The sequence below is a fragment of the Phacochoerus africanus genome, chromosome 1 (assembly GCF_016906955.1).
Source record: "Phacochoerus africanus isolate WHEZ1 chromosome 1, ROS_Pafr_v1, whole genome shotgun sequence".
In the NCBI taxonomy this organism is placed as follows: domain Eukaryota; kingdom Metazoa; phylum Chordata; class Mammalia; order Artiodactyla; family Suidae; genus Phacochoerus; species Phacochoerus africanus.
In genome coordinates, this window is record NC_062544.1 from 280726445 (window position 1) to 280741078 (window position 14634).

At 40.4% G+C, this 14634-nt stretch overlaps 1 protein-coding gene across 10 annotated transcripts in view; it reads left to right on the forward strand.

The window, feature by feature from the left end:
* TTC3 (tetratricopeptide repeat domain 3) overlaps positions 1 to 14634 on the forward strand; it is a 125817-nt gene that overhangs the window by 51197 nt on the left and 59986 nt on the right. For all 10 annotated transcript variants that reach the window (XM_047796344.1, XM_047796363.1, XM_047796318.1 and 7 more), the window contains 6 exons: positions 12 to 75; positions 2215 to 2275; positions 5536 to 5620; positions 9660 to 9794; positions 10457 to 10537; positions 13070 to 13182. In XM_047796344.1, coding sequence (XP_047652300.1) covers positions 12 to 75; positions 2215 to 2275; positions 5536 to 5620; positions 9660 to 9794; positions 10457 to 10537; positions 13070 to 13182 — 539 coding nt within the window. The remainder of the gene's footprint in view (positions 1 to 11; positions 76 to 2214; positions 2276 to 5535; positions 5621 to 9659; positions 9795 to 10456; positions 10538 to 13069; positions 13183 to 14634) is intronic.

Sequence of the window (14634 nt, forward strand, 5' to 3'; positions counted from 1 at the left end):
TTTCATGGCAGGCGGTGGATGAAGCTTCGAAGGTAGATGATTGCGACTGTCATCCTGAGTTTCTGCCACCATCAAGTGAGTTTTTCCTTATGTAAATTGGTGTTAAATGAGTATAGTGCTGCCTAAACTCTTGCGCCCTAAAATCTGCAGAAGCTTCACTCATGTTTGTTATCAGTCTCCTTTTACTTTACGATGCTTCAGTGTCAAGAAAACACTGAACATTTTTTTGAAATCAGTGCTCAGTCTTATATTGTTTAATACATTTAATTTTGGACTCCAAAGAAAAGGAATGGAAAGGAAAGATGAAGCGCTTCTTGGTCTGCTGATTTCCACTAGGCCAGTGTCACTCTCCTTTTATTTCATCGTCTGCTCCCTGCCCCCAGAGCCTTTTTAGACATCTTTCCCCCTAGTTACCTTGCCCTCCTGGAACTGTAACACCATCTGTTTATTTCTGTATATGTTGCATACACGTGTGTGCTTTATACATGAGGAGCTAGGTCTCCTTCATCGTCCAGTAACCAGTTACTACCTTTTTGTGGGTGATGTACCTGTGTTGAGAATGAATGCTTTAGTCTAATACTAGTTTGTTTAAATTGTATGTGCTTAGTGCATTTGTTTATTTCTATATCTAGGAAGTACGCAGACACACACAGCAAGACCTCATACACACCTTGGCACCTTTGGGAAATGAAAGGCTCCAGAAAAGCAGATACTCATGCCTCATTTCTCATTGTCCGTTTGTGCTACTTTTGCTTGAAGGAAATCATTCTATGGTGGATTACACTCTTCTCTGCCTTTTAAAAATGGAGAGAATTCAGATTTTCTTGACCACTCAAGGTTGTTGTTACACACAAGCATCTCACGCTTTTGTGTGTTCCTTCTAGGGTTATTGTGGTGAGATTGTTGACCTCTAGTTACCGATCCTGTAACCCTCTTTTCCTTTCACTTATTTTTTGGTTCATTTGTTTTTTCAGTGCTTTTACTGCTGGCAGCCATTTCTGTCTTTTACTTCCCACAGTTTTGTCTTCTTTGGGGCTCCAGTGCCTTGTACCCACCCATTACTGCTGATTAGCACTTCAGCACAGCTACAAAGAGGGGGAGACGCAGGTGTTTGTCTTACCTGAGAGGAGTCTAATAGCACGTGAAAAGTCTTTGAGAATAAAACCATTTTTGCAAAACAGCTTTTAATTTATGGCATGTCTTAAGCCGTTATTATCAAACAGCACATTGAAGTAATTTAAATACCCTTCACACTTCCATATCTACATTCAGTTGAAGAAATTAAGGTCCCAGAGTTAAATAGCTTTGTCCTAGGTTTCATAGAAGGAATCACACTAAAAACTTGTTTCTTTCTAGAAACTGCTGTCGTTTTCTGAGGCCACCCAAAGCAGCTCAGGCTCTTATCCCCTCCCTAATACACAGGCTCTGACTTGCCTTTGCCGACTCTCCCAAAGCTTCCAGCAGATACTCCCAACCCCTTGCTGTGCTCTGTGCCACACAGCTTTGTGCAGGTCACCCCCTGCCCAGAAGCGTGCAGCGCCTCTCTTCTCCTTCCAGAGGGATGAAGGCGAGCTTTCCCAGCTGGAGAGTCGGAAGCACTGGACCTGTGACACTCACCCCACCTGCCTTTGCAGCCCCTCTCCAGTCTGTCCTCACTTAACTCACCAAATCACACAGGTGTACTTGGTTTTCTTATCATGAACTTCATTTGGCCCATTCTGTGCAAATCCTACTTGTTTCTTAAAACTGAACACAAATGCTGCATTCCCACTAACGCTTTCCCCAACCACTCCAGATTTAAGAGATTTTTCCCTCCTAGGAGTTTTAAGAGCAGTTACTGTGGAATTAATGTGGCTATGTCAACATGGTACCTTCTTTTCCTCTTAGTGAGGATTGTTGTTTAATTATTGAAGGACCTGTCTTTGCTTCCCATCTGGTTAACTACCTGAGAACAGCAACTCCAGCCTGTATCTTCTGTGTCCACTCTAAGCCGAGGTGATAATCATCATTATCATTTATCTTTGCAGTAATTTTCTAGCATACGTAGAAAAACATCATCCCTAGCGTCCTTTTTGGCTTACTTGTTTATAGTTAGACACACATACAATACTGCTTTCTTATTCCAGTTTGCTTTTTTAAAAAAAAATTGTTTCACTTTCAAGCTTGTAGATTTTTATGTACACATTTCAGGAACAAATACTTCTGTATTCACAGGTCAGCCTCCAAAATATAAAGGAAAACAAAAATCCCGAAACAATGAATTGGAGAAGTTCAGGTATGTTTTTTTATCTATGTTTCTTGTTGTTTCTGTAATGTCTTCCTCCCAAGAAAAAAGAAAAAGGAAAAATAAATCTCTTTTAAGTAATAGCTACCTTTAATTATGTGTCCTATGACAAGGTACTAAAATATCTATATATTTGAAAACATATCTTCAGGAAAGGGAATATCTTCAGGAAAGGGTCATTTTTGGCTAAAATATTATTAATCCTGGGATGTTAATACTGATTTCTGAAAGTCATGTAGTATGAGCTATAATAGTATTAATTTTTTAAATTAAATCTAAAATACATGCTCATAAGAGAAAAAATATTCAGAGAAGTATAAAGTGAAAATTTAGTATCCTCCCTGTTCACTTTATTTTACCTCTCTCAATTCCTTCTGTAGTGCCTTCCTTTAGAAACTTGCTGTTAGCAGCTTCTTGACCACCTAGAAACTTACTCTGCATATACCGAATACATAGATGTGTATATTCAGAAGCCCTATTGAGTAATTATCCCATTAGAGGAAAGGATTTACTGATGAACTGACCACTTATAAAATTAGTTCTAGGAGTTTCCATTATGGCTCAGCAAACGAATCTGACTAGCATCCATGAGGACCCAGGTTCGATCCCTGGCCTCACTCAGTAGGTTAAGGACCTGGCATTGCCTTGAGCTGTGGTGTAGGTCACAGACTTGGCCCAGATCCTGCGTCGCTGTGGCTGTGGTATAGGCTGGCAGCTGCAGCTCCAACTTGAGCCCTAGCCTGGGAACCTCCATATGCTGCTGTGGGTATGGCCCTAAAAAGACAAAAAATAATAATAATAAAATAAAATAGAATCTGTTCTATCAAACATTCCCCCCACTAGGAACTCTTGCCACTGTAGTTAATCCCCCATTACCTACAAAGATTGATTGCAAAGAGAAATTATAAATTTTAGCACAGATACAGAAATTCATGAAATCAGTGAAAGTAATGCTGGAGAAACTGCAAAGCCAATTTTGCCACAGTTAAACTGGTGTTTAGCTTTCTCTTCATTTCTTGAGGCTGATTCCTTGTTGGGTGCTGTTTTTGATGTTGCTACGAAAGCTAAATATAAAGCAAGACTTTATGTTGCTCTGTTACTTGTTAGAAAAGTCCTGAGTCTTCCTCTTAGCCCCCTCCCCTCACCACAAAAAGAAGCCAAATCAAATGCTCATTCTGGAATACATAGTTAAAATTTTAACTTGTTTTGTTAAAGATAAATTTATTGATACTTTGTTTTCAAACGGAATGCTCTTCTTGATTATGTCTACTTTATGAGTTACTTAATGATTAAATGGGGTAACTCCGTAAAACACTGAGCGCCCTGGAACAGAGTGAATGCTCAGTACACTTGACCTATCATTATTGTCAGCACTATCGTCTTCATTGTTGTTAGAACCATTCTGTCCTTCAGCTTGCTTTTCTCTCTTTCCAAATGCCTTGAGTACTTTCCCATATCAGACCGTGGAGGTCTACAGCCCTCATTTTCACGGCTGCAAGGTATTTCATAGTATAGATCTATGTGAAGGAGAGATTTCTAGAGTGCCCTTGCTGTCAGAGGGGTAAGAGGGGACATGTGGTTTTTTTTGTTTGTTTGTTTGTTTGTTTTTTTTTGCTTTTGAGGGCCAACTCTGCAGCATATGGAGGTTCCAAGGCTAGGAGTCAAATTGGAGCTACAGCTGCCGGTCTGTGCCACGCCACAACAACGCAGGATCCAAGCTGTGCCTGTGACCTACACCGCAGCTCACGGTAATGCCGGATCCTTAGCCCACAGATGGAGGCCAAGGATCAAACCCGAAACCTCATGGTTCCTAGTTGGATTTGTTTCTGCTGTGCCATGACGGGAACTCCCCGGATGTGTGATTTTAACTTCAGTAGATAGTGCCAGATTTTCCTGGGAAAGTGAGCCGTGTTCACAGTCCTACTAAGCTGTGAGAGAGTGTGGTATAATAAAAATGTATATGTATTTGGCCTCTGTGCCCAGTTCCTGGCACAGAGCTCCTAAGACCTTTGGGATTTCCTGAGAGAGGAGAGCATCTTTGTTATTCGTAACAAGCCCCTTCCTCCCTGCTTGAGTTTATACTGATAGAGTGGCTCTAGGCTGGGCTCCTCCTTTTGGGGTTGAAACTGCTCCCCAGAAAGACCAAGGGTGTGATGGGTTGGAACTTTCAGCCCCCTACCCCCGATCTCTGGGGAAGGGAAGGAAACTGGAAATTGAGTTAAGTTAAATTAAATCCAGTAATTTAATCACTCATGCCTGTGTAATGAAACCTCGATAAGAACCTCTAAACACAGGGGCTCGGGAACCTTCTGGGTTGGTGAATACATCGAAGTGCTGGGGAGGTGGTGCACTCTGGGACAGCGTGAAAGCCGGCGGGGGGGCCCCCCCCCCTCCCCACGTCTTCCCGTGCCTCTTTTCTGTTGGGCAGCTCCCGAGTTACCTCCTTTATCCTAACTCGTGACAGTAAGTAAAGAGCTTTCCTGGGTTCTCTGCGTCGTCCTGGGGAGCTCGGGAACCTAAGGGTTGGTCACGGGAATCCCTGAATTTGTAGTTGGCAGGGCAGAGGTGTGTAGTCTGGGGGCCACATTGTTGCCCAGGTGAGGGCAGTCTTGTGAGACTGAGCCTTTAACCCATGGGGCCTGAATTATTAACTCCAGAGTTGGTGTCAAAATTGAATTGAATTGTTGGCTGCTCGGTGTTGGAGAATTGGTGTGGAAAAGTAACTGGTACTTGGTGTCAAAAACCTACACCTTTAGCGTCAGAAGTGGTGTCAGAAAACACCACCTGGAGTACCTGAGTCTTTCTAACCTTCACCAGCATCGGAGGTCAGACCTTTTGAAACAGCTATATATTATGATTCGATTTTCACAGGAGCTGGAGCATCGTTACAGTGTTTACTGGGCACCTTTCTTGTTTCAGGACTTTGTTGTTACTGGTGACTGTAGGTGTATAATAACAGTGTTGGGGAATCAGCATGAACCCCCCAGTCTCTTCTGTTTTTCTCAAGAGCTCTTCTTCCGTGTCGTCTTTATAAATCCGTTCATCTATTCTCCCCCACTATCACAGGGATTCTTATTGGATTTAGAGAGTAATTTAAAGATAATTGGCATCTTGGTAATATTCCTATTTAGGAACTTGTGAGTCTCCATTGACTTAGTGTTTAAAATGACCTTCAGTAAATAATAAATTTTTTAATACAAGCAGGATTGCTTTATTTTCAAATAATTGAAAACAGTGCTTTTCTCTTTTAGTTCTGATTCACAAGGGAGTTTACCAGTAGATTTGAAAAACATCTTGGAGAAACAGTTTTCGAAATCTTCCAGAGCTGCACACCAGGTAAAGGCAAAGGTTTTGCTGATGGAAAAGCAAAGTCTTTGGACGTAGCATTTTTCACAAGGATTATGTCTAATCATTTACATCTCTACTATTTTAAAAATAATTTTAGTTATAGACATATAATTTAGTAGATGATTGCTAAGAAACCAAACTGTCACTGATTTAATTCTTTTTTTATTTTTGCCCCACCCATGGCATGGGGAAGTTCCCAGGCCAGGGATCGAACCTGCGCCACAGTTGCTGCCTGTGCCATACCTGTGGTCATGCTGGATCATTTACCTGCTATGCCACAAGAGAACTTCCAAACTATCACTGATTTCAATTTTAACTTGATAATTGTGTGAACCAGAGATGTAACTAATGGTTGACCCTGCAGAATTGTTTGCTTCGCAAAGATTTAGCAGGAAGAAGCAAATCTTCCTAAAGATGTAAATATTTGGGAACCTTTGCTTCCCAGAGTTTTAACTATTAACTATTTTAAGATTTAAATAATTTTTAAAAGTTTAAACACTTGTGGTTTTATTACACTTACTGTAAGCCATTAAAGAACAAACTTTTTATTCTTTGACTTACCAGATAATGCTTTATAAAATTTTTCTGTGGTATTTAGTAATTAAGGAAAAAATCTACATTAAGGGGGAAGAGAGGAATAGGCAGAGCACAGAAGATTTTTAGGGCTCTGAAAATCCTCTGTGTGATAATATAAATGATAGATACAGTCATATATTTGTCCAGACATATGGAATGTAGAAAACAAAGAGTGGATCATATGGTAAATTATGGACTTTGGGTGATGACGGTGTGTCAGTGTAGGTTCGTCCTTGGTTTAAAAAAGCATTCACACACATATACATACACATACACACTTACCCACACAGACGCATACATACAAAGCCACACACCCACCCACACATACACATAGACACACGTATGTACACACCTACACACATATTTGCCTACACACATGCATACATGCACACACACACACACCGAATTCTGAGAAGAAAGTGAGGGAGGAGGGTAGATGGAAATCTCTGTATCTCCCTCTCTGTTTTGTTGTAAATCTAAAAGAAAACATCTTAATGCAAAAGAGTACATCTAAAAGATTAAAGGAAATTTATCAAACTAAATGCGCGTATTAAAAGAACAAAAGACATTTAAATTAAAGAAGCATTCATCCCCAGAGCTAGGAAGAAACCCCAAAGGAGAAGGAGATAACAAAATAGAAAATAATGAAATGAAACAGCATATAATGAAGGCTCCACAAAACTAAAAGTTGATTCTTTGGCAATGTAAGTAAAATTTACACACCAGGACAGAAACTGATTAAGAAAGGGGGAAGAAAAGACACAATAAAACAATTACAAGGATGAAGAAGGGTGCCCTACTATAGACCCTTGAGTATTACAAATACCATAGCAAAATACTATTATGAACAACATTATACCAAGAAAGCTGAAAATACACACAAAATGGACAAACGCTTAGAAAAATCCAGCTTATAAGAACGGAGTCAAGGGAGTTCCCATCGTGGCGCAGTGGAAACGAATCCGACTAGGAACCATGAGGTTGCAAGTTCGATCCCTGGCTGTGGTCAGTGCGTTAAGGATCTCGTGTTGCCATGAGCTGTGGTGTAGGTTGCAGACACGGCTCGGATCTGGCGTTACTGTGGCTGTGGCGTAGGCCAGTGACTACAGCTCCGATTGGACCCCTAGCCTGGGAACCTCCATATGCTGCAAGTGTGGCCCTAAAAAGCAAAAAAAAAAAAAAAAAAAAAGTCAAGAGGAAATAGAATTTTTGGCCGCCCTACAGCACCTGAAAGTTCCCGGGCCAGGGATCAAACCTGCACCATTGCAGCAACCTGAGCCACAACAGTGACAACACTGGAAACCTTAACCTGCTGTGTGCCGCAAGAGAGCTGCAAGAACTAGATCTTGATGGACTCTAGAATGATAACCAGTCACCATTCCCATCATTGAATACCTGTAGACGATGTGTTCCCAGTGAAAGATCTCTCTTGGTTAAATGGGTTTCATAAGTCTGCTTTGACAGTTCAGTGCTTTATGTAAATACAGTTCTGTTTCTTCTAAAATAAAATGTTGGATTTAAATTTAACCCCTCAAAGTGTGTATTCACATGGAACACAATGCTTATGTAATAGGCTTATGTAGGTCATTTTAAAATTCAGTAATTACTTTAGGTATGTATGACAGATAATCTTACTAAGGGCTGCTGGAATATAGCATGTTTCAAGCATTTTTAATTGTTTTCCTACAGCTTTCTAGTTAGTTGCATAAAAGCATTTTTAGAATTTCTAGTGGTTGGAGATTTTTAAATTGTCATTTTTATTGACCTGACTGATTCTAAAAACCATGAAGAACTTAAAGAGATGAGAAGATCATTTAAATCAAAATGAAAAAAAAAATGAAAAAAAAATAAAATAAAGGGAGTTCCTGTTGTGGTGCAGTGGTTAACAGATCCGACTAGGAACCATGAGGTTGCGGGTTCGGTCCCTGCCCTTGCTCAGTGGGTTAACGATCTGGCGTTGCCCTGAGCTGTGGTGTAGGTCGCAGACGCGGCTCAGATCCCGAGTTGCTGTGGCTCTGGCGTAGGCCGGTGGCTACAGCTCCGATTCGACCCCTAGCCTGGGAACCTCCATATGCCACGGGAGTGGCCCAAGAAATGAAAAAAAAAAAAAAAAAAAAAGTCAAAATGATCTGTTATTTTTGAACCTTGGTTTGTTCATTCAGCACATGTTTAGTTGGCCCTTGCGCATGCTGAAGACTGAAAGGGTATGTGTGGTGCCAGTCAGCCCGCTTTCCTGCAGCTTTCAATGCAGATCTTGAGACAGGTGATCTGTTTTCTAGAATGAAAGAGATTAGAATGGAATCAGTTCCTTCAAGGCCAATTAAACTAGTAGTTGCAGGCACTAGCCCATCATTTCTGTAGCTGTTAAAATTCCTGTCTTAACATAAATATGGCCGTCACGGAGCTTTTTTTTTTTTTTTTTTTTTAAATTTTCCCACTGTCACGGAGCTTTTTAAACACTGTGTAGTAAAGACCAAGTTTATGTGAGAGCTGCTCTTTGCCATGTGTATTCTGGGGGAAGGTTCCCTTAAACTTTGATTCATTGGACAAGAAGCGACAGGCACTTTTGTTACTGTGTGGCCAGCCTGCTTTCCCTGTGTGCTTTGTGCAGTGGGTTCTGCTTTCGGATCCTCACTGATCCTTAGGAACAGTGAGATGTGTCACTTACTTGCATTTCCTGTTCCCTTGAGTGTGTACCTGTGTATGGCAGGGTGGGAGGAGATCAGGCGTAACCTCTAGGCTTGCCGTGCCAGTCTTTATGAAACGTTTTGTGTCTTACAGTTATTGCCATGTAACTAAAATTTAATTTCACGTAATAATGTATGCACATGTATATTCAAGCCAGAAGTTTTTTCTCACTTTATTTCAGGGTACATTATAGCACTTTTTTTTCCTTTATGCTCTTTGCTTTGCATTTAACCTAATAATATCTTTCCCAGTAATTTTATCTAGTTATATTCAAGTACATGTTAGGCAGGATTAGATTGAAATACCCATTTCTTGCAGAGAGTTAAGGTTTGATCCATGGCATGAGGCAGTTGTTAAAATCTGATAGTGACCAACAAATTGATTGCTTGTTCTTATTTGATTGTTTTGGTCTCAGCCAAATAATTCACTCATTTAAATGATGGCTAGTGTTCTTTGTCTCTGCTTTTAAAACTTGCAGATACTGTCTATTTTGTCTGGAAAAGTGAGCAAGGCTTCACACCATGTAGTATAAAATGAACCACCCTTTCTTGTCATGGGCAGCACTGGAAGTGTTGGGATTCGGATGGTGAAGCAGTACCTTTTATTTTCCACTTTAAGGGTGCTGTGCTGAGGAAGGAGCAAAGTGCATGGAGGGCAGCTTTGGGTATTTACATGTTTTATGGCCAGTTATACTTTGGCATCATAAGTTTTCGACTAAACATGTATAACTCTGGATTACTGAAATAGAATTTCTTTTTTGCAGGATTTTGCTAATATAATGAAAATGCTGAGAAGCTTAATCCAGGATGGCTACACGGCTTTGTTGGAGCAGCGCTGCCGCAGTGCCGCACAGGCCTTCACAGAATTGCTCAATGGCTTAGATCCTCAAAAAATAAAGGTTAAATTGCCCCTCCTGTACCTTGTCAGTCAATGCTAATGCCTTTCAGATGAGTGTAGAGAGAACCAGGGCTTTGATTCATTGTATGAGTATATTTTAGACCCTGTGAAGATGGACTGAATCTGCTCCAGGTTGTGAGAAGCAGATAAGGCTCTGACTCAGCCTTTGTGGTTGCATGTAGTATACAACCCAGGTGTGGGCTCTCCTCGCATTAGAGTTTGGTGTTCATTAGAACTCCTGGCTTCTTCTCTTATTAGAGTACTAAATCGAGGATTTGGACTCACTTTAGTCACATCTTCTTATCTAAAAAGAAGGTAATTAACTAGGTTAGTGGTTTATGCAAGGTTGCAAGAGGGCAAATAACTTAGTCTATTACTAATATCCATTATACACAAAAGAATCTGACCTCAGTTTTCTCATCTGTCATCAACCATGCCTTCGAGGAACTCTTGAGACAGTGATTCTGTGCTTTAAATACTTGATGGCAGTATAATTACCTGTCTTTGCAAAGTGTATTTTCTAATTCTCTTTGGCCTTTATCCCAGTCCTAGTGATTATTAGATTTTATTATACTTCTTTTACTGTTGTGGTTAACGGGTCGGCATGAGGCAGATTGGGCAGAATCATGTTCAGATGTTTAATTGGAGTGCTTTTATTGACAGCAATTGAACCTGGCCATGATTAACTACGTCTTAGTAGTCTATGGACTTGCCATTTCACTCCTTGGAATAGGACAGCCTGAGGTAAGATGTGTAGATAATAAACCATTAAAATATACCGTTAATTTTAGAAGACCTGTTGAAATAGTTTTCCCATTTTGGCTTATTTCCTTCTGGGTACTTTTTTTCTCCTCTTCCAATTTTATTGAAATGAAATGTAATTGCCATATAACACTCTTAAGTACATGGGTTTAAAGTGTACAGCATGATTTGACTTAGGTATGTCATGAAATGATTATTGCAGTTAGCTTAGTGAGCACTATCTGTATTCTTTCCTGATAATTTTTTTTTCTGAAATGCCTAAATTTAATTTATGTTATTTTTTTTTTTGAAAAGAAAATTTGGTTTATGTTTACATTAGAAAAAAGTAAAAGTGCTAAAGTTATTATCTCTTAGTTCTGGATAGTAAGTACCTGGGTATTTTATTATTTCCCGGAGTGTGGGCTTCTTATAACACACATATGGGTGTGAGCACACGTGGTTTCCGTTACTCAGGGTCCTTCAGGGCTCTCCTGGAAAGCTTATGTACCTGCACTGCTCAGATTTATACTTTGCTTTCCATGGTTTTGCATTTTTGATAAAAACTGAAATGGTTCTAGAATTACCTCAGGAATAAACAATATCTCCTTTCTACCAGCTTGAGCTTCAAGCTTCCTAGGCTGTGTGAAGGTGTAACCCTAATTGCCACCTGGTAAAGAATTAATCGTCTTTCATGTCCCCTCTCTCAGTGCTCCATACAGTACCTGTGGTTCATTTTTCTTGTGACATCCTGCTTTCCTTGGACTTGATGTGACAGATGAATGTCTTTCTTTAGGGCCCCTCTGATTCTCTTTTCTCATAGATTGTTGGAGACGGGCCTGAATGATCTCAATTCTGTTCTTGACAGAGGAATAATACTTTACTCTGTTGTGCCTTATCAGAATTGAAGACATAGTTTATTACATTTTTTATTTACTTTGAAGTAGTGAGACTGATTAAAAAAAAAATCAAATGGGTGTGACAGAACTTAGACATATTTAAAAGAATTTCATTTATTCAGAGTATCCCCTGAAGCAGTGTATTTACTCCAGAACAGCACCTGTTGAAACATTTTTGGAATGCCTGCTTTGGAACCAGCCTCAAAGCTTCTTTTTTTTTGGTTTTTGTCTTTTTAGGGCTGCAGCCGAGGCATATGGAGGTTCCCAGGCCTAGGGGTCTAATTGGAGCTGTAGCTGCCGGCCTGCACCACAGCCACAGCAACGCCAGATCCAAGCCACATCTGCAAGCTACACCACAGCTCACGGCAACACCAGATCCTTAATCCACAGAGCAAGGCTAGGGATCGAACCTGCAACCTCATGGTTCCTAGTCGGATTCGTTTCCACTGCGCCACGACAGGAACTCCTCAAAGCGTCTGTACACTTCATTTTATATCAATATTTCCTTTTTTACCCTCAGTGGAATTACTAATATTGCTTTGAGCTGAGTGTCTTGGATTTTTTCCAAAACAGAGTTTGTCCTCAGCATGAACGTTTCCACTGTTGAGAAGATTCAAAAGAATCTGGAGTCCCCGCTGTGACTCAGGAAACGAATACAACTAGGAACCATGAGGTTGTGGGTTTGATCCCTGGCCTCGCTCAGTGGGTTAAGGATCCGGTGTTGCCGTGAGCTGTGGTGTAGGTTGAAGATGTGGCTCGGATCTGATGTTGCTGTGGCTCTGGTGTAGGCTGGCAGCTGCAGTTCCAATTTGACAGCTAGCCTGGGAACCTCAATATGCCGTGGGTTGGGCCCTAAGAAGCAAAAAAAAAAAAAAGAAAGAAAGAAAATGTAGGTTCTGTAAAGCTTTTACTAACGAGTTATTTTTAAGACATAACATTTGTCTTATGTCACCAAACATTGTGCCAACATCATTGGAATTCCTATGATCCCAAGGGAGCAGTATGTACTAGGATGTGTGTTAGGGTGTGTTTGTATCCAGATCAGTCTTTTTACCATGAATTCACACCTCTTAGTGTTAGCCAGCCCACACTGGGCCCTTCCCGTGGGTTGGTGAATGCTCATTTGGTTGGTTGTCTGTGTTTGGTGCCAGCTTTTCATTCTGGAGCCACATCATTTTGGTTGTGTCTCTTAGTATCCATATGGTCCAAATTTATATAATTGCTAAGAAAATGAAATGCAGAAGTTGTAATTTTGCTGTAGAAATTTGTGGATATATGATTGTTTTTAATGTTACGCAAAAAGAATCAGCCGTCATGGAGTTCCCGTTGTGTTTCAGTGATAACGAACCCGACTAGTATCCATGAGGATGCGGGTTTGATCCCTGGCCTCGCTCCATGGGTTAAGGATCTGATGTTGCCATGAGCTGCAGTGTAGGTCACAGACGCAGCTCTGGTCTGGGGTTGCTGTGGCTCTGGTATGGGCTGGCACCTGCAGCTCTGATTCGACCCCTAGCCTGGGAACTTCCATATGCTGCAGGTGAAAAAGAAAAAAACAGACAAAAAAAAAGAACCTTCAGGTGAAGGCTGTTGAGAATCGCTCTTTTTGTGTAAGTGATCACTGTCCTCCTTGTTCCTGAAGGAATTATCTGAGGCTGAAAACCAGTTCAAGAGGATGATTGAGCACTATCCTAACGAGGGCCTGGACTGCCTGGCCTACTGTGGGATCGGAAAAGTGTACTTGAAGAAAAACAGGTCGGTGGAAACCTCATTATGCTATGCTCCACCCGGTCGGTTAACTCCCGCAAAGTCCACCGAGATGTTGATTCCTTTCACGAGTTATTTTGGTATCTTCCCTGTGGCACGCTATTATAATTGTGCTTATTTTTAAGACAGGCCTTTCAGTATTAATTATTAAAGTGAAGCCAGTCAGCTCAGTTCCGAGTGCTTTCTAATTTTGAATCTAAGAAGGAAGTCAATAACAGTAATTGGACACAAATGACTTTATATTTTATCCTTTAGTATATGTTATTTATAAATGCTGACTGAATTGATTAAAAAAAAGTAGTGCTTTACAGGTCTGATTGTATAATTTTTTGGTTAAATACCTATTTCCCCTCAAAACTTGTTTGAGGATGGTTTTACTGTGAAGTTTATATATGTTTAAAGACATCATGAGTTAGGAATAAAAATCTCTTTGCTAAACCTATAGTTGAAATCCTTACGCCAAGTTTACTATGTAGTTGTTCTCTAATTGTTTCATGTCTTAGCTCAATAAATGGCTGTATGACCATTAGGGGACAGGATTATGAATTGAGCTTTAAAAACAAACGGAAACCTTCCTGTTCCTGCCACTCGTACCCCATACAGTGGTAGATTACTTTTATAAAGAAATAATTGTTGGGAGTTCCCTTGTGGCACAGCAGGTTAAGGATCCTGTGTTGTCACTGCAGTGGCTTGGGTCACTGTTGTGACACAGATTCAGTCCCTGACCTGGGAAGTTTTATATGCTGTAGGTGTGGCCCCCACACCCCCCCCCCAAAAGAAAGAATTGTTGACTGTTTGAATATCATTAGTAACTTAATTATCCTTAAATTTTCATCTAATTGTTTAGAGTATATTTTGGGAATCCAGTCTTGGAGGAAGCCAAGAACACCTTTAAATGTCGAAGAAAGTTCTCTTACTTCCTAAAGCTACTGTCTGAGCAGCTCAGCTCTATTAAGAAACAGGGGAAGTGAGGGTTTAGTTACTTTCATAATAATAACAAATGAAATTAATTTCAGAGTTTAGCTATAAGTTATTTAGGACATACCTGTTTAATGCAGTGGTCCCATGCAGATATTCACAAGATCTGGGAAAATAACATAAATGTGTAACATCGTGGGTGTTACGGTAAATGAAGAAGTATTTGTCGTTTTGGAAGGCGTTTAAATTTTAATTTCAAAATAATACAGTTTTGGGGTTCAGCGTCTAATAAGCTGTTTTTTGCCGTTGTAATGTGCAGTTTCTGGTTTAGTGTCCTGCTGTTTATGACTGTCTTAAGGTGGGTGGTGGTCTAGCTTTTCTGTAGGTGAGGCCTTCTCTACCCAAAGGCAAAAACGAGTTCTTAAGTGGGGAGGTCGTTGCACGATGAGAGAGCAGGGACCTCTCTTTTTTCTCCAGTTGGAAGCAGAGGCACACTAGGATAACTTAATGATCCAATATTTT